The 24,565-nt window shown below is 46.8% G+C and overlaps 1 protein-coding gene across 6 annotated transcripts in view; it reads right to left on the bottom strand.

Moving 5' to 3' along the window:
* Window positions 1–508: 508 nt before the first annotated feature.
* Window positions 509–24,565, bottom strand: part of E2F3 (E2F transcription factor 3) — an 87,111-nt gene continuing 63,054 nt past the window's right edge. For 4 of the 6 annotated variants that reach the window (XM_051854993.3, XM_089333331.1, XM_089333330.1 and 1 more), the window contains 6 exons: window positions 13,775–13,886; window positions 12,553–12,772; window positions 11,141–11,299; window positions 7,562–7,676; window positions 5,129–5,264; window positions 509–4,023 (listed from right to left, as the gene is read on the bottom strand). In XM_051854993.3, the coding sequence (XP_051710953.1) occupies window positions 3,761–4,023; window positions 5,129–5,264; window positions 7,562–7,676; window positions 11,141–11,299; window positions 12,553–12,772; window positions 13,775–13,886 (1,005 nt within the window). In that variant the 3' untranslated portion in view covers window positions 509–3,760. The remainder of the gene's footprint in view (window positions 4,024–5,128; window positions 5,265–7,561; window positions 7,677–11,140; window positions 11,300–12,552; window positions 12,773–13,774; window positions 13,887–24,565) is intronic. The other 2 variants (XM_070074328.2, XM_051854996.3) reach the window with 1 other exon arrangement.

Here is a 24,565-nt window from a genome sequence, read left to right as displayed (position 1 = left end):
ATAGGACAGGGGTGCCAAAGAATGCTTCCTGAATTTACCCATATTTCGCAGCCTTCTGTATTGCTTTTGTGTATGTACCGTATATGGTACTTTGGGAGTTTTGGATGAAGCTCAGAATTAAGTGTGACATGGCAGGCAAAAAATTCATAATCTGCTCCCAGGTGGTGTTCTGAGAAACAGAGACTCTAGACCATGAGAGAGCACTACCAGAATTGAAGACTGAAATTTATTGGTTTCATATTCCTCAGAAGGAGTAAAACTTGACTTGAGGTCCCTGTCTCCGCGTGAAATCCTCTACGGATGCCTGAGTGGCTTCAGCAGGAGGAAGTTCTGCTTCCCCAGGTGCACACTGCACCCGGGTGCTCACCAAACAGCAGTCCGATGCTCCCAGAGGCCCACGCTAAGCTTCTGCTCCACGGTTCCCTCCTTAACTTGCTAAAGAACATGTTCAAAAATGAAAGGAAGGGAGGAACATGAAGACAATACTAAGAAAATCCATCCACAAGTCTGAACTCTTAAAAAAATCATTTATTGATCCTTTACCATACAAAATTTATTCAAATTACAACCATTGGAAGTGGTAAGATCACAGCTGGAGAACAGGTCATCCTGTAACAAACTATTTACAAAATCCATCATAAAAGCTTTTTTTTTGTTTGTTTTTTACATTATATTACATACTTCCTTTTTTTTATTTTTTAAACTAGCATACAACACAAAGCTAAACTGATTAGTAGTTTGCCTACTCCCAGTTTTGGGAGAATTACTTCCTTTTTACAAAATCATGTACCCCATAGGAAAAGCAATTCCAACACCCTGACAGTTGCCACCCGACGTACTCCACAAGCCGTCTGTCCTCAAATCCCTCTTCTCATATCCACACGTTGTCATGCACACACTGAGTTCTTACTTTCTTTTTCCTGAAAGCTAAAGCTTTAAATACTGCAATTTTATTTACAGATCTACACGTACAACAAAAACGAAAACGAGAACCACAACAACAATAATAACAACAACAAAACAATAACAAAGTAACACTCTTAAAAAATTACAAACCAGCTAGAAAATATTCTGGCAGTGTTTACAAATCAATTGCTATTTTTGTACAAAATCGGTAAAGAAAGAACGCGTGAGTAGACTACATATCAACTTAAATAAGACAAGAGCTATACACAACTCTGTACAGATAAACACACACCTAACACTGTTTGACAGCTCACGTGTCGCCCTTGAGACGTTTTCTTTACTAAGGCTCACGCAGTCATAATTCGCACACTTGTAACTTTTAGCCATTTCATGTGTGAGCTTTAATAGCAGCAACTCAATGGTACCAGGAAACCTGCATACTTAGTACTTAAAGTAACACAAATACTGTAGTACTAACCCACTTTGTGTGCCAGATACTATGTCAAAAAGAACATGACTAATGGAAAACTGAATACAGTATGGGTGTCTAATTAATATCTACCAGTTAAGCCCATTAACTGGAAAAATGTTATGAATGGAGGAACTTTTAAGACTTATTATTAGTATTCCTTTCATCTTTAAAACAATAAATACGGCGTTAACATCACGCAAAGGCTCAACGAGAAATTCAACCAAACACACGACAACCTTGCCAGGTGAGCTCAGTCTTTAGACTTTGGGAAAAAAAAATAAAATCCGCTTTGTGCAGCTGGCAAAGAGAAATCACACAAAGCTGGAAGCCGAGGCAGCTAACCAGATGAGATAAATATGGGACACGGGGAAAAGCTTGGCAGAAATGGTTTCCCATACAGGAAAAAACCCCACAGTGCATTTCCAGTAGGCACTTAACACAAAGCTCCCCTCCCTCCTCCACCCCATGCTTCATCTCGGACCACACGGATATTCTGTACCAAGTCCAGGGTGTGTGAGGGGAGGAGGCTGGGGACGGAGGCTGAGGAAGAGACACAGGAAGATCGTCTGCACCTTTATTATTTTCTTCCCAAACACACACCCACGCACACCCACACACAGAGTTTAAAGTGCTGGTGTCATCTGTCCCGACGCCACCACCACTTTGCATATTGTGGAAATCCACCTAGAGTAAACTGGCCGGGGGCTCTTGTGGCTTTCTTGGTTTTCTAGTTTCCCTAAGGGCTATCTGCAATCGATCAAACACAGCTGAGTCAAGTGCTATTGGGTGCCGTGTCGCCGCCCCAGCCCTGGGCCAGGCACACGGCATTTCCATTCAACTCCCCCATCCCGCAGCCCTTAGCACCCAAGGAATGGGTTTGAGGTAACTGTGCCACATTCCCAGGGGGGGATGGCCATCGCCACCTGCCAATGGGCGTGCCATTCTTGGGCGTGACTGGTAGGACGTACAGCTGACACGAGGCCTCGGCTTGGGACACCATCCCTGAAGAGTAAAGTGGGAAATGCCCTGGCATCCTGTCCCTTCTCCTTCTACCTCTCTGGACGGCCCCGGTGCCAGCCTCACCCCTTTGTAGAGGGGGAAGGGTAATGGGTTCCGGCCAGGGCTGTTCCAGCCGGACACGGCGTGGCGGGAGCTCCCTGTCCTTACTGGCTACGTGTGGAGGTGCCGCTGGTAGAATGCCACGCACACATGGGGACAGTTTCTCCCTGGAGGCCTCTCCATCTGACCCCAACCTGAGAAGTGTCTCCCTGAGTGTGGCGTTAAGAGAGCCCTTTCCCCGGCCACCGGGGCCCGGGCAGCCCGAGGATGGAGGGGGTTCAGGCCTTGCTGCTCCTGGGGACTGCGTGCCCATCTGCCCTTGTCTTCCCTCCCCAGGAACCAGCCGTGCCAGCAGGCTCCGAGCTCCCCTCCCAGGGGTTTACATGCCCTGCTCACTAATAGGAATTTGCAAAAAACCGCTTCAAAGTAAACAATTCAAATGGTGATGGGCGCCACAGGAATGCTTAAATGGCCACTAAAAAAATTAAAAAAAAAAAAAACACCAAAAAAAAAAATAGAACGTCTAAAACAATTCACAAAGAACTCCTAAGTAGGTAATTGCTACAAATCAAGGGAAACTCACAAACACCGCTGGGATGGGAGTGGATAATGGAGACAGGAAAATCCACAACAGCTGCGAGTGGCAGAACTCTACCAGTCTTCTGTATCTGCAACGAGTCCTGGGAAACAGGTTCTTCATCTGAGAGGCTGTGGAGGTTCCCTCGACCTCCGAGTGGGACACGCGGTCCGTAGCTTAATCTGAATTACGACAGTAATTTAAATACTCCTAAGAAGAGCTTAAGAAATCCATTTCATACTTTTGCATGACTTCAAGTTTGCCTTTGCTGCAGTTCCGTTCTGTATTAGCAGCCCCCAAAGACATGCATTCCGCGGAGAAGGCACGGCTTGAAATGCTGTTAAGGGAGATGGCTGTGTTGGAGTGGGCCGGGTGGCCAGAGCCCACCCCACAGCCCATCCGTCAGGCACAGCAAGCCAGTCCGCGGGTGAGGGCACGGAGGCGGGAGGGAGGGGACGGGTGAGAGACACCTGATTGCACATTTTCTCACTTGCTGACTCATCCAGGAGATTTTTGGAGCCTGGGGCAAGGCAGAGCTTTCCCAGGGGAGCCTGCAACTGTGCGTTTAGACAATTTAAAAAAAAATTTTTTTTCATCAAAACGTCAGCTTTGTTCTGAAGTTTGTAGTTTACTTCATGATACTCTCTTGGAGGAGAAAGGTAGGAGGGGACAACACTGCATGACAGATGTTCTGGGTCCGTGATAAAAAAATAGCGGTTTGTAAGGAGAATCCACACGGAACACAATCAACTACACATAAAATCCTCCACCAGCGGGAGCTTCTCCAAATCGTAAGCGTCGAAGAGGTCGCTGATGCCCTCGTCCTCCCCGAGGCTCAGCAGGTAGTCCTCCTGCAGCAGGGGCGGCAGCAAGTTCACGAAGGGCCCTTCCAGGTTGGAAGGGATTTGGTCCTCAGTCTGCTGTAAGAGGTTGGCTGGGGAGGCCAGAGGAGAAAGGTTCGCCATAGAAATGGAGCAGTCGCTATGTCCTGAGTTGGTTGAAGCCAAGTCTGAAAGGAAAGCATCGGTGGAAACAAAACAAAGCAAGTTAGGAGACAAGCAGACGGACTTTTCTGGAAGGATGTCCGCGAGGCTGTTGTAAAAGCACACAACCCTTCCGGCAAGGACAGGGAGACGGCATCACTACAGGTCACGGTGATGCCAAGGGGCACTCAACAGTGACCAGTCCCTTTTCTCAATCCATTTATCTCTTAAAAAACACCTGCTGTCAGGTGTCTCCTGAGAGGAGTGGCTAGCAGGTGCACAGAGCAGTCCTTGCTATGTGGCTCTGTGTCACAATACGGATGTCTACATGTATTTGAACATGTAGAAGAGGTGGCCTAGGAGAAAGGCACCAGTTTTAATTTAGTCTTTCTTAAGCACCAGGTTATTAAAGATACCTCTAAAAATACACAGAGGATCTACTTTGAATTTCTGTGGTGAGCAAAGATGGCCTTTCGTTTTTATCAATTCAGGCGCTGTATTTCAGTTCGATATTAAATCAGAACTATTCACTTAAATCATTCCTATTTTTGCTGCTGTCTTGAGAGAGAATAGGGAAAAATTTTAACACATATCCCCAAATGGAAACTGAAAAAACCAAAATCAAACAATAAAAGATAACCCACTGCACAGAGCTGCATTTGCACTGGGGCAGGGGGAAGCAGAGATGGATTTGATTTTCTGGGGGGTTTCCCGCCATCCCTCTCCTGCTCACATTGGGAGGAAAAACAAAAATTCTCCCCAGATGGCTTCTCCTTTCCATCTCAGCTTCTCTGTGGTGTCACTCGAACGTGTGTGGGCCCACTGGGGGCCGAGGTACCTCCAAGAGGGTTCGCAGCTTCTCTCCCTCTTTAGCTGGGATTCTGAACGCTGGGAGGGAGCAAATGACTTTTATGGAAAGCAAAAGCCAGGAGGGAGGGGCTCCAGGAGCCGTGGGGGACCCATCTGTCCAAGATCATACTTTTACTCTGTCAACCGGTCCAAGTGCCTTCTAAAAAAATGTTACCTTTGTAACAGTGAGTGCTGTCTTGCCTAGACTTGTGGCCTAATACAAGATCCTTCTTGTCTCCTTTGTTTTCCACAGTTTCCAGAAGACAAAGGTGGGATTTTTACCTTTGGAAGTGGGTTTGGGGATATTCCCATTGTGGTCTTGGTTGTTCGTTTTCACGGGACTGTGTGTTTCAGTCTCTTCTGAACACAAGTAAACCTCAATGGGTCCTTGGGTACTTGCCAAGTGTATCTGTAGGCTCTAGGAACAGAAGTGAGAGAATTTCAACCCAAAAGTGCATTGCCTTAGTACTTTTCACCTAAAAATAGGTCAAGTTCACTTGGCTGCTTCTTCAGTAGTCTACTTCCATCAATGCCTATCATCCTCCGGGCACGTGTTGAGGGGTGGGAGGTGGGGGTGGAGGGCAGCCAGAGACAATACAGCCTGAGGGCCAAACCCAGTCCATCACAGGCTTTGTAAATAGAGCTCTATTGGAATCGAGCCTCGCCCCTGCCCAGGGTTCATGTGTTGCCCTGGGCTGTTTTCATATTACAAGGACAGAATTCAATGTGTCCTAGAATAGTCCACACAGACTATATGGTGCATAAAGCCAAAAATATTTACTATCTGGTAGTTAAAAAAAAAGTTTGCCCCAGCAAGAGAGAGTTTTGTTTGGAGGAAGGGAGAGCAGTCTGAACACAGCACTGTAAGGCCAACTGTGCTATCAGATACGCTTTTCTGCAAATTACTAAAAAGGCCCTGAGTGTTGCAGATGCACAGTGCAACTTTATGGCATGGATTCTTAATTTTTTTTTTTTTTTTTTGACAGGCAGAGTGGACAGTGAGAGAGAGAGAGACAGAGAGAAAGGTCTTCCTTTTGCCGTTGGTTCACCCTCCAATGGCCGCCGTGGCCAGCGCGCTGCGGCCGGCGCACCGCGCTGATCCGATGGCAGGAGCCAGGAGCCAGGTGCTTTTCCTGGTCTCCCACGGGGTGCAGGGCCCAAGCACTTGGGCCATCCTCCACTGCACTCCCTGACCACAGCAGAGAGCTGGCTTGGAAGAGGGGCAACCGGGACAGAATCCGGCGCCCCAACCGGGACTAGAACCCGGTGTGCCGGCGCCGCTAGGCGGAGGATTAGCCTAGTGAGCCGCGGCGCCGGCCATGGCATGGATTCTTAATTTTTTTTTTTTTTTTTTTTTGACAGGCAGAGTGGACAGTGAGAGAGACAGAGAGAAAGGTCTTCCTTTTGCCGTTGGTTCACCCTCCAACGGCCGCCACGGCCGGCGCACCGTGCTGACCCGAAGCCAGGAGCCAGGTGCTTCTCCTGGTCTCCCATGCGGGTGCAGGACCCAAGCACTTGGGCCATTCTCCACTGCACTCCCTGGCCACAGCAGAGAGCTGGATTGGAAGAGGAGCAACCAGGACAGAACCTGGAGCCCCGACCGGGATTAGAACCCGGTGTGCCGGCGCCACAGGCAGAGGATTAGCCTAGTGAGCCGCGGCGCAGGCCTATGGATTCTTAATTTTGAACTTTCATAAACCATGTTTATTAGGAGAAAGGGGCATATATACAATGTACTAATATTTAAAACTTCTTCATCTGTGTCATTGAACTGCTGTCTGTTAGGTGAGAAGTCTAGCCTAGATGGGAGTTGTACATTTCATCCTTTTAAAGCAAGTCTTTGGGGCCAGCACCATGGAGCAACAGGTAATCCTCAGTCTGTTGCGCCTGCATCCCATATGGACACTGGTTCTAGTCCCAGCTGCTCCACTTCTGATCCAGCTCCCTGCTAATGCACCTGGGAAAGCAGTGGAAGATGACCCAGGTGCTTGGGCCCCTGCACCCACATGGGAGACCAGGAAGAAGCTCCTGGCTCCTGATAGGCCCAGCTCCAGCTGTTGTGGCCTTTGGGGAGTGAACCAACGGAAGGAAGACCATTCTCTGTCTCTCCCTCTCACTCTCTGTAACTCTACCTCTCAAATAAATAAATAAAATCTTAAAAAAAATAAAAGCAAGTCTTCACCATTTTCTTTTACTATAGTTGTTTCTCTTAAAAGTCACAGTCTACTAGATCTATATAATCAAACAATATCTTAAAGCAATCACAAAAACAATCTTCTTATTTTCTTACGATATCCTAGTCTATCCATGAAACCAAAGTCTGATTTAAGTAAACATTAGCACTAATAAAAAAAGAATTTCTAAAATGTGTCAAGGTAACTTGGGAGATGCCTTTGTACCTCCAGTCCTGCTGGGGACCACAGACACAGGTCATCAACATAAAATTTCCTGAAGGGGTCCAAATGTGTAAGAAGCACTTAGGAAAAAGAAAATACAAGAGAGGGTATCCTCCCACCTAGAGCTGAACACCCTGCTAGGCTAAAACCGGACTTCTTGCACACTCAGAAGGCATCAAACTGTTGAAATGTTTTTACCTTTGGGGATAAGTAAAACAAATGCGGAAGGGCTATGAAATTAACCAGAGTCGATTATTATTTCCCAACGTGAGGCATTCCAGAGAGCGCTCTCAGAGGCACGATGGTGCTGTGTCCTTACCTCTATGGAGTCAGGCACTTCAAGTCTTGTTTCTGGAGGGGCTTTCACGACTATAACAGTTTGGTCTTTAAGGCCACTAATTTTTCGAATATCTTGATATGTAACGTAAGCTAACGTGTTGCGCGTTAAGGAAATCTTCCACCTGATTGCCTCAGATGTGCCCATCAGGAAAACAGCAAGAGAGAGGCAGAGGAAACACTTGAGGTATGTCGCGGCTTCTGTATGTCCTCCCTTCTGGATCTCCCAATATACGAGGGTTCCCCAAGGAGCCTCTTTTCTGAGTGATGTTCTAAACAACCAACGGAAGGCACCTCTTTGTTCTGTACATTGCTATGGAATTTATGGCTATTTGCAACATTAAAATAAACACCAGTACACTAGAGTTATGATAAACTATCAGATGCAAAGCGAAATCCATTCGGGCCAGGGAACTTGGAAGCAGGTGCCTTTGCAACACGGGTATGGAATGGTCTCTTAATGATGTATTCTGTCACTCAAATTGAATGATGGCAGATTCCGATTTAGAAAAAAAAAAACTTAAGCTCTACTAATCATAATTTTTCTAAGCCTTCAGTTACTTTTATCTGTTATTAGCAAGTGTTAGCAGCCACCAGATGAATGAATAAATAGCAAATATATTAGTGGAAGAACTCAGAACGCAGCTCAGGCAGGCAGCTTGCAGTCTTAAGTGCACCTGGGCTGGTTTTGATTACATATTGCCTACAGATAAGAGTGTCATGACTTCTGTTAGCAAAATTAAACTCTGTGCAATATTAGTAACTCAACCAGCATTTCAGTGTTCACAGGGAAGAAAGCAGTGTCCAGGTGTTCTGTAACCTGAATGAATCTGAGAAACACTGAGTTAGGAACAGAGAGTGGAATAATATTTCAGTACATCTGGTAGTTATTTTGAGCACAGAACAATTAAGTGGCCTGGCAGCCACACCTAAAAAGATAATCATGAAAGAATATGGTATTCATTCTGTGACAAAGGTATTCATGTGAGTTTGCCTAGGGAGACAAAACTCTTAGCTGGTACCAAGAGAAAACTGGTCACAAAATTTTCTTATATAAGGAACATGGAGTAACAAGAATTAATGTACAAAGTCTTTAGTCAGTTGTTTTTAAAAATATGAAGGCACAAAAATGTGGGGGATAAAACAGAAAATGAAAAATAAATGAAGGAGGGTAAGAGAGGGAATATCATTATATTCTTAGAATTGTATCTATGAACTAGATTGAATCTGTTAAAAACTAAAAAAAGTAAAAAAAATTAAAAAAACACTTGATAATACTAAAAGGCAATAAGGCTAAAACATACATTAGACTCCCCTCCCCCAAATAAAAAACAATTGGAAGAGGAGCAGGCATTGTGGCACAGCGGGTTAAGTCACTGCTTGGGACACACTGGCATCCCGTATGGGAGTGACAGTTCAAGTCTTGGATGCTCTGCTTCCAATACAACTCCCTGCTAAAGTGCCTGGGAAAGCAGCAGCAAATGGCCCAAGTGCTTGGGCTCCTGCTACAGCATGGGAGACCTAGATGGAATTCCAGGCTCCTTGCTTTGACCTGACCAATGCAGCCATTAGAAGGAATAAATCAGCAAATGAAAGATCTCTCTCTCTCTCTCCTCTGACTTTCATAAAAATAAATCAATGAAGGCATTTCTTCAGGTAATAGAAAATAGCTAGTAATATCTGTGGTCTAACAAGTTTAATACAGAAAAAAGGCTTGGAGAACCTAGAGGCAAGATGTCCCTGAGAACAGTGGCTTCTTACCAGAGACTGACAGAAGCTATGAATCTGTTTGTTCCCTGGGGGTGGGGGGGTGGGAAACACATCCACAAAAAAATCTGCATGTACACCTAGGGGGTATCCATCACAGACCATGTTCTTCAAATCGCAAAAGTTCAGAGAACAGTGTTGGCCTTGACAGCAATTACTCTTGCAGGATTCTGTGGTGTGGGTCACCACTCCCCCCATCAAAGAAGCCAGCTGGTGCTTTTATGGAAGACTGGACAGAAGTTTTACTGAGAACACTTTGGAAGACTGATAACCAGGTATTTATGCGATAGCCCATTGTCATAAAGCTATGTGACAAGGACATATTAAAATAAAAACTCATGTACAATTACTCAACATGCTGCAGGAAGGGAAATTTCAACACATTTGTGAACAAGCTGTACCCAATTGGGAACTGAATGGGAAATTGAAAGAAATGGTGCAAACATATTTTCTAATTTAGCAAACTTAAAAGTGCTTCTTTGGTGGCTCCCTCCCGAATTTGCTTCTTGGGTTAGCAGTCCCCTGCAAAGTACATTTCATTTTCTGCAACAAAGGCCTCCGAGCAAGCTAATATAGGTGACAGCGCCGTGAGCCCATGTTTGGGGAGTTGCCAATCGTGTGTAAGCAAGCACACATCTCCTCCACAATGGGGTTCCCAACTCAACAATGAATGAACACGGCTGACAGGTTGGTTTCTTCCCCCTGAAAACCCACTCTGGTGGCCACCAGGGAGCCAAGTCATCACACCTCTTCTCATCCCACTAATTACCAGCTGACAAGGTCAAACCTTTGGTCAACAGGAAATGAACAGTTGCAGGTTTAAAAAACTACCTGCAGTGGGAGATGAATGTCCCTGTACTCTTCAGGGGAGGGTTGGCTAGAGATGAAGCAGGAGACGAGTCTGGGGAGGATGCATTCTATTTTCTCCACCAAGGTAAGTGTGCAATCATCACAAGTTTAGAGCGGAAATTAGAGAGGGGACAACTTGAAATGTTTGTGTCTTCTGCTGGTAACTGAGGATATTGGCCAATCTTCTTGCTGACATAATGACACAACTGTCCTCTAGTTTTGTCTGCAGTGAGATGAGAAACTTCTCTTGAGAGGGCCAACAGGCTATCAGCAAGCTGAGAATAAGGGTTGATTTCCCTGTGTTTTATTCCTGAGGTCTAATGCTCGTAGATGAATGGATGAGTTGAGGCTTCTCAGGTCTTGGGGTGCCTCTGAAATCAGGCTTTGGAGTTTTGGGAATCAGCATAACATACTTGAATAGCATAGTTTTTCTATACTTGTTCAAACACTTCAATGATAGCCCAATCAGATATATTTAACCAGTTCCAATTGCTACAATGTCTGATGAAAATAGAATGTGAGAACCCCAACAGTGACAGCTAACACCCACCCAAAATCTGGGAAGCCAAAGAGGAATCTGCTTAGTGTTGTCATTAATATTAACACTGACACCTTCCCTGTCTTGGAATAGTGGCCTCACACTGTGGCTTATCTGGATGTCGGAATCACACACAAATAAAACGTCTTTACAACAGTTCCTCACCTGGCCATCAAAACAGATGATGACAGGATCCACACCATTCATTGTCTTACCACAAATACTCAGGCAAAGCTAAATGGGAAAGCTATGTGGGTTTACACACACACACACACACACACACACACATGTGTGCGCCATTGCAGGAAAACCAGCATAAACATCTAGCTCGTGGATCAACCAGGCTGTCAACTCCGGAGATGGTCTACAAGGCACCAACCCCCAGTGAACTGGCGGCACAAAGGATATCTTTGATTCTCTGAATCCTCGGTTAACAGTTTGAGGTCCAAGGTGCAGCTTTGGATCAGTTCATCTAATTTCTTCTCTTCCTGACTGAGCTCGGTCACTTCTTTGGACAGGCCTTGGCACTGGGCCAGCATGCCCCCGTCCTCAGACAGACTGCAGCCCCTGGAAACCCAAACACAGACGCGTCTACTCGTGGGAGGGCTGGGGAGGGAGGGTGGTCCTCTAGGTCAATGTCCTCTCTTGTGACACAAGAGGTCACACTGCTTGTTAGCCCAGTGTTAAAATTAGATATTTATCCCGCGATAAACACAGTCCTGTACTTTTCACACCATAGGAAACAGGTGAAAAAGTACTGCTCTTTTCAAGGTTCCTTCCAGCCATGGAGGACTATTTGAGTGTTCAGAAGGCTCAAAGTCACAGGGCAAAAGAAGGCAGCCACCCCCCACCACACCCTACCACGTGCCTCCTGGGGTGGGGGTAGGGGGGTGACGAAAAGACAGAGATAGAGAAGATGGAATGGCTCAAAATGCAAACAACAGCATCCAAAAAACATGAGACGCGGTGATGTCTGAGGGTTGTATACCAACAACTGCAAAGAAGAGGAAGCAAAGCAAACAGATGCATGTGACAAATGCAAGAACAAAGACCAATACCCTACAGGTTTTTCTAAACCATATCCCACAGCGGGTGTCTGAACTGTCACCAAATTCCAAAAGGCACAAAAAAGGCTACCCACCCATCTTATCATGTAAGAATCAGTATTATTTCAAAGCCACCCCCTACCAGAGCCATTCTTTCCAACCTGCTTCAATACTGCCCTCATCAAATACCAGCGCTTCAGGTTCGTCATTCACAAATGACATTATGAGACATTTAATCACGCTGGTGGGAACACAGGTAACGAATGTCATCACCCCTGCAGTACAGAAAACGAGGCATTTAAGTCTTGCCTTAATTGACATAGAAAGCAGTTAATCTGCTATCAGAATCGTGCACAAAGTTGCTATGTGATTATGCCTGGACTCATGCAGTTAATTTTTCTAAATTCCTATTAGAGACAAGCCAAGGACACAGACATGAGCATCTGTCATATCGCCAGGTGAGCCCACTCAGAACATCAATGGAACAGATGAACAGCCCTCTAGTTCGCAGCCCTGGGGGCCGGTTTAATCCACACATCCCCTTGCTTAATGCTCATCACCTATAAATCCCCTTCTCTCCGACAGCATATAAACAGGAAGTCTCTTTGTGAAACAACATGGAACATCCGGCAAGAGGGAGGAGTGCGAACAGAAAGAGCAGAGAGAGAGAGAGAGAGACAGGGCAAGAAATGGCGTGCAGGCGAGAACGTGACAGGTGGCACGGGGAGAAACCGAGGTGGTCAGGACCCAGGCCAGGGCGCAGGCTCTACTCACATCCATTGCACGTTGTTTTTGGACTTTTTCTTGATGAGGTGGATGCCTTCCAGGACGTTGGTGATGTCGTAGATCCTTCTCTTCTGCACCTTGAGCACCTCGGCCGCCTTGTTCAAGTCCAAGACCCCGTCGGGCGACTGGCTCAGCAGCTGAATGAACTTCTTGGTGAGCAGACCAAGGGACGTGTCATACCGCGTTTTTTCTGAGGGAGATTTTGGAGCTTAAAGAAAAACAAAAACCGAGCGGGTGGGGGACAGGGGGAAGGTAAAGAAATGAAGGGTTGCTTTGCAGTGCAGCCAGCCCCTCTGCCCCCGCAGCCCGAGCATTAGTATCGGAAGCAAAGCTGCCGCCGCCGTCGCTTTTCACCAAGCTGGAGAAAGCCATGAGCACTCGCTCCACCAGAGCAGGAAGGAGCCACCAAAACTCCAGGGTCGGCCGAAGGCACCTTCCTTTGCACCTCTGCATAGTTCCTCCTGCAGCGTCCTGGGCCTCCTCGAGCAGCTCACACGTTTGTCAAGGACAACTGCCTTTTGATGAAGAATGCCTGGAAAAGCTTTCCAGCAATCCTCTCCATGTTCTAAGGGAAGCTTCCTTAACGAAGGCTGCACTTGCTCTGTCTTACAGGTGCACGGGTCAAGCTTTCAACTGAGCGTAACGAATGGACTGTCTGATGCATAGACTGTGGGGAGGGGAGATCAGAGTGTCCTGCAGCCTTTGCATTCAATGCAAATCCACAAAGGGGCCACTTGGCTATTTCTAACCAACTTTTCCCTCTCTCCTAATAGAAACGACAGCAGCATTCGATGGCAAGGGCTCTATTCGTTCTTCCGCCAGCATGTGCTGGGCTGGAGAGTGGGGGTGGCCCTGACATTAGTGACTCTGGCATAGCCTGTCTATACAAGTTAGCCTCAGGCCCTGCAGTCCTGTCCACTAAGGGAAGTTCAAATTAAATCTGATTAGAGAGTGATGCCCAAGGCTCGTATTCTGAGATGAAAAAACAAAACCTCGCTCACTTCAAGCAGGTTCTCTAGGTCTGTATTCAGGTGCGGGGTGAGTCTATGTGGCCTTTTGCCGACTGTCTGCAGACTTTAGCTTTCGGACAGGCACAGCAAGAAATGAAAACGAAACAGACATGCCAAAATTATTCACACTTCCAGCCACAAGCTTTGAGAGTCAGGAACCCCACACCCAGGAGTAAGGAAAGAGGAGGAAGAATCCTTACTTTTTGGGCTATCTGGACTTCGTAGTGCAGCTCTTCCTTTGCCCTTGGGGGTTTTTAAACCATCGGAGAGGTACTGATGCCCACTTTCTCCGAGCTCCAGCCTTCGCTTGGCCTGTAACAACAGAGGGCATGGGGTTTGTCACTGCCCACACGGACAGGCACTGGGAAACGAGGCTGCTGAGCTGTGTCCTGCTAAAAGCCACGGGCTCGAGCCTGTGCTCTGCTCCACCCCGTTTGACTTCTCATCACCCTCACACGCCCCCAGCCCACAGGCTGGCTCTGTTGGCTGTGCTGTCACACGCACAGAGAAGTCCAGCCACCCTGTATTCTATGTAGGAGCTGGGCACGAGGCTAGGTGCCAAGACAAATCACAGGCAATGGGGAACTTTAACCCATTCTCCCCGGCAAACCTTCCTGTCCATCAGTTCTGCCCTGGGCTGGACCCCCTTCCATGTGGGGGAGTCATACACCTGCTGGGTATTATTGCAGGAGTTATTTTATACCTATCTGCTGCAAATGGGGACTGTTGCCCATTTATCTTTTGTACACCCAGCACTTGGTACAGGGCTGAAATTCTGTAGGTATTCAATCTCTCTCAAAGTCAACAAAAGAAAGAGGCATTAAGTAGCAACAACTAGCTGTGGACCACTAATGATCTTCTATCAGAACAACAAACGTTGCAAACATACAATCTTTGGCTTCAACCAGTGATGCCATTCTGTCAAACCTTTTTTTTTTTTTTTTTTTTTTTAAAGACTTATGTACTCTGAAAGAGAGATAAACACACAGAGAGAAACCTTCCATATGCTGGTTCACTCTCCAAATGCCCACAACAGCCAGGGCTGGGCCATGCGCAAGCCAGGAACTCTATCCTGGTCGCCCACAAAGGTGGCAGGGATATATGCACTTGGGCCATCATCCACTGCCTTCCCAGGTGTATTTGTAGGAAGCTGTATTGGAAGCAGAGTAGCCGGGACTTGAACTGGAGCTCCAACAAGGGATGCAGATGTCCCCAGCGGCAGCCTAACTCACTGCGTCACAACGCTCACCTGTGTCATCAAACTTGGTGAAGGAGAAGTCCTCACCAAAGCGTTTAGTGGAATCTCATTTCACATTAAACATATCCATGTAATGTCTTCCATGCACAGAACACCGCTCTTAGGGAACAGAAGTCAGAAGATGGGCAAGGGTCCCTACCATCCATGGGCTTGGACTCTCACACTGGAGACAGACTTGTTGAGTATAACACGTGGATATGATGAGTGTTTAGACAGTAGTGGTTCCAACCAGATGCTCAGCATGGCACTGTGTATTTAGGCTCATTTGGGGGCAGACTGTTCTAATGAGATCTGCCATCTCAGACACCTCCCCCGTGATGCGGAAACACATGTCATAACTTATCAGAGGATGACAGACATCAGCCACTCTGAAAGTTGGCAACTAAACCCATACTGTCTACTTCAGCAGTCACTGGTCACTAGCTCATATGAATGGACATGTGCTATATGTGTGAACTACACACTGGATTTCAAGGATGTGGTACCCAAAATGGGTAAGCTGTCTCAACGATTTTGAATGCTATGTTAAAAATAGTATTTAGGCTTTATAAAATATGAATAATTAAGTAAAATAGTATTACAATGATACCCCACCTATTACTTTTTTTTAATATTTTATTTATTTATTTGAAAGTCAGAGTTACATAGAGAAAGGAGAGGCAGAGAGAGAGAGGTCTTTCATCCGCTGGTTGATTCCTCAATTGGCTACAATGGCCAGAGCAGTGCTAATCCGGAGCCAGGAGCCAGGAGCTTCTTCCGGGTCTCCCACGTGGGTGCATGGGCCCAAGGACTTGGGCCATCCTCTACTGCTTTCTTAGGCCATAGCAGAGAGCTAGATAGGAAGTGGAGCAGCTGGGTTTGAACCGGGGCTCATATGGGATGCCGACACCCCAGGCCAGGGCGTTAACCCACTGCACCACAGCGCTGGCCCCCCTACCTATTACTTTTCAAAAACTTATTTGAGAGGCAGAGGGAGCAAGAGAATGCTCCTATCCACTGGTTCACTTCTCAAATGCCCTCAATGGCTGGGGGCAGGGATGGGGTCCCCAGGGTCAATCCGGGTCCCCCACGTGAGTGCCAGGAAAGCAATTACTTGAAGCCCTCCCATTGCCTCCCAGGGTCTGCATTAGCAGAAAGCCAGAGTCTGGAGCTGTAACTGGGAATCTCACCAGGTATCCAGATGTCAGTAACCTACCTGTTAGCTAAATGCATGCTCCCTGTTTCTTTTTCCTTACATTTTTAATCCATGGCTTGCACTGTGACACAGAGCAGCTGAGCAGAGGTGGGCTGTGGTACAACAGGAGGCTGGCAGACCTGCTGACAAGTGCCTCAGTCACTTCTTGGGGCCGCCAGGGAGCTACTACTGAGACAAGCTTCATTTGAGGCTGGTCCACCTAGAAGCCAATAGCTTTGCTACAAAGGTCTGTGTTCTGTTTGTGCAAAGCAACCTAGGATGTAGAACTGTGCACAGGCAGTTCCAATATTCATGGAAAAATGGGATTAAAAGATGAAGTTTATTTTGGTACCAACAGTTTTGAAATCCTTGCATGGTCTTATCATAACATGCGTTTCCCGCGAACTGTCTGAAGACCCCTCGCACTCTCTGCACAACCTAAAGTGAACAGAAGGTGATGCTGGAAAAGAGTTTGAGACCCAGAACTCCTGGCCAGCTGGGGATGGACTCTGAGTCAGGAATTACCTGTAGGGCAGCAGTCTGGATGCTGCTCTTAGCTACTTCTAGGCAAAGGTTTATGGGTGCTGACGCTGGACCGAGTTCTGTTGCTAACAGATGGAGATTTAAGTACCGAGGATCAAGTGTCCACATGTGACTCTGGATGCTAAGCACCGGATGTTAAGGTGATCAAGTCTAAACACTGGACAGACAATCAACTACATCTCAAAGGTACCTTTACTGCCACAGCACCGTCAAGTCTAGAAAGCAAAGGCCTTTGTGGTCTCAGCCTCGCAGGGAGTTCACCACTAGGCCCAACAACCACCCTGGGAACAGACAAGCTGTGTGAGAAAGGTACCCCAGAAGCTCTTCACAGAGGGCAGAACACAGACTTCTCATTGGCTGCACTGACAGACCACACATCCACCAGGCCACCAGCCACCTGCTACAGTGAAGAGGGGGCAAAGGACTGGGGGAGATGGCCCGTTTCCCCTTTCCAGAGGATGCCTCTGGTGGTCTCCTCCACTGCTCAGAGCATGGCACCTGTAGGCCCCAGATCAGAACACGAGTGCAGTCACTGGCATCTCTTAGGGGGAAGAATACAGAGATATGATGGAGCAGCTCTATCGTGATGCTTAACTCAGCAAATGCAAGCACATGCACTTGGCAGAACAAAAAACTGGATGGCAGAGTTTAAACAGTGTAGGTGACCTCTGCCTGCTCTGTCCTACCCTGGCTGGGCACCAGGGCAGATGAAAATCTGTTTTTGTTTGCTCATAGTGTGAGCATCTTGCTGGATAGAAGCCATGATACTGTGAAGTATCTATTTGGTTGGTCTGCTTTCCTGGCACACAGCTAATTTCTAACATTCTTGGAATCTCCAAAGTGATAAATGCCTTTTAAGAAATTTCAGAGCCGGCGCCGTGGCTCAATAGGCTAATCCTCCACTTTGCGGCGCCGGCACACCGGGTTCTAGTCCCGGTTGGGGCGCCGGATTCTGTCCCGGTTGCCCCTCTTCCAGGCCAGCTCTCTGCTATGGCCAGGGAGTGCAGTGGAGGATGGCCCAGGTGCTTGGGCCCTGCACCCCATGGGAGACCAGGAAAGGCACCTGGCTCCTGGCTCCTGCCAGGATCAGCGCGGTGCGCCGGCTGCAGCGGCGGCCATTGGAGGGTGAACCAGCGGCAAAGGAAGACCTTTCTCTCTCTGTCTCTCTCACTGTCCACTCTGCCTGTCAAAAAAAAAAAAAAAAAAAAAAAAAAAAAAAAAAAAAAAAAAGAAATTTCATTTATTTGAAAGGTAGACAGACTAAGACAGACACAGATCTCTCATGCTCTGGCTCATTCCTCAAAGGACTTCAACCTAGGCCAGGCTGAAGCCAGGAACCAGGAACCCAATCCGGGTCTCCCATGTAGGCAGCTTGTACTTGAGCCATCTGCTGCCTCCCAGGGTGCCCATTAGCACAAGGCTGGAATCAGACAGTGCTGGGACTCAGACCACTCAAACCTAGGTACTCTGATGTGGGATGTCAGCGCCCAGGAGCTGAATGTCCTCCCTGACATGCGTCTTCTTTTATACGTTAATGAGCAGTCTGACAGCTGGCCACATGCAGGTGCATCAGGAAGAGGCTGGTCACAGGAGAAGGTTAAGACTTTCACCCCGACCCCCTAGAGGGGCACTGGGGCCAAGCTGATTCAATCAGTTGTGTCTGCGTAATGAAGCTCCCACAAAAAAACATAGACTGGGTTTCAGGAGGTGACACAGAAGGGCACAGTAGCTCCACGTCCCCTCGCCATAAGCACCTCTACAATTGCAACCTCTGTCAGAGCAGACTGAGCCCTTGGCCTGGGGGACTGAGGCTACTTCCAGGCAGACAATGTCCGAGCTGACTGCCGGCACACTTCCTGCAACCCCCGGTCACAGCACTGAGCTGAGGAGAAGCTGAGTTGGTTTTTCCTTCAATGTTCGTGGAAGGTATTCGTGGAAGGTTTGTAGGCAGACCTTCCTGTTACATGGTCTCAACTTGAGGAACAACCAGTCTATCTGGTACTCAACAGAGGGGCTGGCCACTGGGTCCTGGCAGAGGAAAGGCTGGACACGTGGACACAGCATGTAGAACGCACTGGTACCTGCAGGACTTTTCAAGGGCAATTTTAGCATCAACAAGGCTATGCTGACTTAGGACCTGAGCCCCATGGAAGATGCTGTGCGTAGGTGTTTTCTTAATATGCATTTTGCTTGAACTTCTTCAGACCCCTTACACGCATGGACTTCCCAACTTCTCTTGCATCAAAATAAACCTTTTAGTCCCGTTCTTCCATGAACTTTATGAAGCGCCCTGTACCGTGTGTGCCATGTTAACTGCTCCCCACCTGACCACATCATGTCAGTTCACAACTCTGCAGGTAGCTGTTATTGTTACCTCCTAGTCTGCAGGAGGAGACAGAGCTAAAGCTCTTAAGTAACTCTCCCAAAGCCCCATAGCCGGTAAGTGCCAGCCTATCCCATTTCACAGAAACTGCACATACAAATATTTGAAAAACTACGTTACACTGATACTGCCTTTCTTTGTGATAAGCTCAATATTTTTATTCATAACTTCAAAAAACTCTTTAGATAACAAATGCATATGGTATGATTTCAACACAAATTGAAAGGCATGGAAAGAAAGAACCTTTCTCCCACTTTTGATCCCTAGCCCCTTTAAGAACTTACACCCTATTTCTAGTTACTTGGATAGCCTACCAGATAGTCTATTAAAATACAGGTGCACAGACACAAGGGTTCTTCAAAAAATTCATGGAAAAATACAATTCATAATTGACTGGCTTGCCACAAATCCTGCCCTGATGTTTATTTTGATGTAAAAATTTTTGAAATCCATGTGTGATTTTTTTTTTTTAATTTGTTTGAAAGTCAGAGTTACAGAGATGGGGAGAGACAGAGAACGAGATCTTTCATCAGCTAGTTCATACCCCAGAGTGCTGCAACGGCCAGGGCTGGACCAGGGTGAAGCCAGGAATCAGGAGCTTCATCCAGGTCTCCCACTTGGGTAGCAGGGGCCCAAGCACTTGGCCCATCTTCTGCTGCTTTTCCCAGGCCATAGCAGAGATCTGGATCGGGGTGGAGCAGCTGAGTATTGAACTAGCAACAATATGGGATGCTGGTATCATGGGTGCTATGCCACAATGCCGTCCCCTGCACAGTTTTTCCTTAATGTACATTTTCTATGGATTAGAAGATCCCTCATAGATATCCATTGCTATACCTTTTAAAAAATTGTTTATACAGGGGCCAGCGCTGTGGCGCAGCAGGTTAATGTTCTAGCCTGAAGCACCGGTATCCCATATGGGTGCCAGTTGGAGACTCGGCTGCTCTACTTTGATCCAGCTCTTTGCTATGGCCTGGGAAAGCAGTATAAGATGGCCCAAGTCCTTGGGCCCCTGCACCCGCATGGGAGACCCTGAAGAAGCTCCTGGCTCCTGGCTTTGGATCAGCACAGCTCTGGTCATTGCGGCCAATTGGGGAGTCAATCAGAGATGGAAGACCTCTGTCTCTCTCTCTGCCTCTCCTCTCTCTGTGTAACTCTTTCAAATAAATAAATCTTTTAAAAAATTGTTTATACAAATAGTAGCAAACAACGTGTGATCCCTCCCTATCAGTATATATAGAATGACCTTATTTTAACAGCTGTATAATACTGTAGTAATACATATGCCATGGTTTATTTACTTCCCCCACATACCTACTAAGGGACATTCACCACTCTACTGTAATAACTTTCTCAATAAACATCCATAACAACAGTGTGGGGGAGGGACTACTTCACCGGTGTAAACTGAGGCAGGGAAGTCAAGGACCTACTGAGGTCTCAGCCCACAAGTGACAGATACCAGGCTTCAAAACCCGGTCTGGTCAAATAATCTGTCAGTGGCCATGACTTCCTGAGATGTTCTTTCTTTGCCTCCAAAGCAACCTCAGGGCTGCTGTTGCATGATTTTATCATCATAACAAATACAAGCTCCAGGTTCCCTCCCTGGACCATAAGCTCAGGTCTTAAGCAGCTTAGGTTCCCTGGAGCCTTGCACATGGCATGCACTTACTCAGATATACTTATTTGTTTTGAATGAACCAAGGAATAAATTCTCTAAGTCCCTCGGGAGGTAAATCACCAAGCTCTCACAATGCCTACGCGCACGGAATGTGCATACGAGCACATGCACATTCACCCCCATATACTCATCTGTGCTGAGTTTAATCTCTACAAGCTTTTCAGGAAATTTAAGGGATAAAACAGAAATTGCAGAAAGATAGGAATAATGTGATTTCAAAGGAGTAAGAAGCTAAAACTATAGACTTCACTAGAATTTTTCCATATATCCACAGAGGGAAGAAGTTGGAAAGCTCTCTACTAAGAGTTAACAGTGGTTATCTCTGGGAAGTTAAATTAAATGCGAAGCAGGTGGGTATTGGAGTACAGTGGATCAAACCTCTGCCTGAAATGCCCACATCCTATACTGAAGTGCCAAGTTCAAGTCCCAGCTCCTCCACATCCAATCATGTAGACCTGGATGTAGCTCCAGGTCCTGACTGAGCAGCCACTTGGGGAGTGAACCAGCGGATGGGAGATCTCTCTCTGTCACTCTGCCTTTCAAACAAGTAAGCAAATCTTTTTTTTTTAAGTGTTATGTCTACATATAAATTTATACCACTCAAACTAGAAATTCTGGAGTACATCTGAACATTTATGTTGTCTAGTCTAGGGTTTGTCTATTAAAAATAGTACAGCCAGTTCCTCGAATATTTGTATTTTGTCCAACATAAATGACCAACCTCAAAAAGAAAATTCAGGGGCTGGCATTATGGCATAGTGGCATTATGGCATTAAAGCTAGCACATACAATGCTGGCTTCCCATATGGGTACTGGTTCGTGTTTTGGCTGCTCTACTTCCAATCCATCTCCCTACTAATTGCCTGGGAAAAGTAGATGGCTCACATGCCTGGGCTCCTGCTACTCACATAGGAAACCTGGAAGAAGTCCTGGCTCCTGGCTCAGGCCCGGCCCAGCCCTGGCTGTTGTGGCTATCTGAGGGGTGAACCAGCAGATGGAAGTTCTCTGTCTCTGTCTCTTTCTCTGTAACTCTGACTTTCAAATAAATAAATAAATCTTTTGGAAAACAAAACAAAAGCAGCAGATGATGGCCCAAGTACTTGGGTCCCTACTTCCCCCCACAAAAAAAATTCAGAAAGATATTGTACATTTATGTAATAGAATGTTATACAATTACTAATGATGTATATCTACATATGTAGGTTCAAAAAAAGCAGGTGTGAATAGTAAAACTGCATTCTTGTGGGGAAATCATATGCACAGAAAGCAAGTATCTAAGGATACGTACCACACATCAAAGTTTAAATGCATTCAGCTTTGGTGGTAGGCTTATGGGGTTTTACTCTCCTCTCCTTACCTTTTTATATTCCAAAACCATTTTAAAGTGAGCGTGGGTTACTTGCATAACAAGAAAAGCAAAATTCATTTCCATGTGGGGTTAAACAAAAGAAGTCTGGTGGTTTATTTTTCAGTCTTGTGTGTGCCGTTATGGAAATGGGATATGCTAACAGAAAGGGCATCCCAGTCATGGTGGGAAGGGAAGTGACGCCCTCACGTCCCTGGCCAGCTGCATGCTAACACACTGAACGCGAACACCCACTCTCCTCTGGGTAATGGGAGACTGGGGGAGCCAGGGAAAGGTCTATTGCCATTATTTTTTTTTAATATCAAAGCCAAAGATGATACAGAAGAAGAAGGAAAATAATAAAATGAAAAGAATGAGAACCAGATTGAGAACAGCACTGGAATCACCCAAAGGAGGCCAGACCACAGCTGAATATCGCTTTGGGTCTGTGAATTGGGGCAACAGGATTTTAAGGTAAGAACACCAAGTTTCCAGCTGTGACTACATAGTAGCTCAGTCTGGCTGATCACCTTTTAATCCACTCAAGCATGTATTAAGCACTTGCTGTGTACCAAGCCCTGCACAGGCATGTAACTCTAATGGCAACACAGTGTGCAGAGTGTGCGTTACACACCCTGCTTCTTGCCGTGGGACCATGGCAGGGCACAGAGGGCCCCAGGAGGGAGGGGATGGAGAGGAGGGCAGAGATCTGGAGTGGGAGAATGCCTTTGTCCTACACAGGGTGGAGGGATCTGGGAGGGAGGGCTGTCCAAGCAGGGACAGAAGTTCAAGGGCTGAGGGTGAAGAAGGCGCTGGCTCCTCCAACTGCTGTGTCACGCTGACGACCACACGTCGGAGGTGGCTTCCTAAAGGGAAGTACTCTTTCAGCTTTTTTTTAAAAGCAAGAGGACCGGTTGCCCCTCTTCCAGGCCAGCTCTCTGCTATGGCCAGGGAGTGCAGTGGAGGATGGCCCAGGTGCTTGGGCCCTGCACCCCATGGGAGACCAGGAAAAGCACCTGGCTCCTGGCTCCTGCCAGGATCAGCGCGGTGCGCCGGCTGCAGCGGCGGCCATTGGAGGGTGAACCAGCGGCAAAGGAAGACCTTTCTCTCTCTGTCTCTCTCTCACTGTCCACTCTGCCTGTCAAAAAAAAAAAAAAAAAAAAAAAAAAAAAAAATTATAAAAAAAAAAAAGCAAGAGGTGAGAATCTAAGGAGACTGGGGCATCCCGTGAGCTCATAGGGCAGAAGCTATGAGAAACCCAACTGTTTGGGAAGATTAACAGGTGAGCAGAGTGGGCATGCAGAAAGTCCAATTTAAAAAAATCCCCAGGGCCGGCACCGTGGAGCAGTAGGTTAATCCTCCACCTGCGGTGCCAGCATCCCATATGGACGCCAGTTCTAGTCCCGGCCACTCGTCTTCCAATCCAGCTCTCCGTGGTGGCCTGAGAAAGCAGTAGAAGATGGCCTAAGTCCTGCACTCACGTGGGAGAACAGGAGGAAGCTCCTGGCTCCTGGCTTTGGATCGGCACAGCTTTGGCCCTTGTGGCCACTTGAGGAGTGAACCAACGGAAGGAAGACCTTTCTCTCTGTCTTTCCCTCTCACTGTCTGTAACTCTACCTCTCAAATAAATAAATAAAAATCTTTAAAACAAAAAATCCCTGCCAGCTCTTTCCTCAGATTACTGCAGTGGAACCCAAACACAGCTCTTTCTCCTTTTGATTCTTCAAGTCATGTAGAATATTTTGATAATAACTTATATTTGTAGAATAATCTGGGAATCTATCAACGAACAGGGGCCAGCATGGTGGCGTAGCGGGTAAAGCTGCCGCCTGCAATGTCAGCATCCCATATGGGCGCTGGTTTGAGTCCCAGCTGCTTCACTTCTAATCCAGTTCTCTGCTATGGCCTGGGAAAGCAGTAGAAGATGGCCCAAGTCCTTGGGCTCCTGCTCCCGCATGGGAGACCCTGAGGGGGCTCCTGGCTCCTGGCTTTGGATCAGCCATTGTGGCCAACTGGGGAGTGAACCAGTGGATGGAAGACCTCTCTCTCTCTCTGCTTCTCCTTCTCTCTCATGTAACTCTTTCAAGTAAATAAATCAATCTTTTATAAAAAATTTGAATACATCAATGTTTTTCAAATTGACTGATTCACAACCTTTGGAACACAACCTGTCTTCCTAGACTTGTACACACTTATTTTAAGAATTTGAGACAGTTTAAAAACAACTAAAAGCTATAGTTTTTAAAAATCCACTAGAGGATGAGCCTTTAAGCCTAGCAGTTAAGACGCCCATACCCAGAACTAGAGTACCTGGGCTCAAATCCCAGCTCAGGCTCCTGAGTCCACCTTCTTGTTAATGCAGATCCAGGTGATGACTCGAGCACGTGGGTCTCTACCACCCATGTGGAAGACCAGGACAACTTCCTGGCCTTGACCCTTGCCTAGCCCCAGCCATGGCAGGCATTTGGGAAATTCACCAGCAGACAGGAACTCTGTCTTTCTCTCTACCACTGAAATAAATAATAATAAAAAATGAAATGCTCAAGGAGAATTTCTATTGCCTACCTTCCTGGAGAAAGCAATTTCACTATGTCCCCTGGTGTCACT

The sequence above is a fragment of the Oryctolagus cuniculus genome, chromosome 5 (assembly GCF_051225735.1).
Source record: "Oryctolagus cuniculus isolate XC-2025 breed Fujian yellow rabbit chromosome 5, ASM5122573v1, whole genome shotgun sequence".
Classification (NCBI taxonomy): Eukaryota; Metazoa; Chordata; class Mammalia; order Lagomorpha; family Leporidae; genus Oryctolagus; species Oryctolagus cuniculus.
This window is presented reverse-complemented; position numbering and strand designations above follow the sequence as displayed.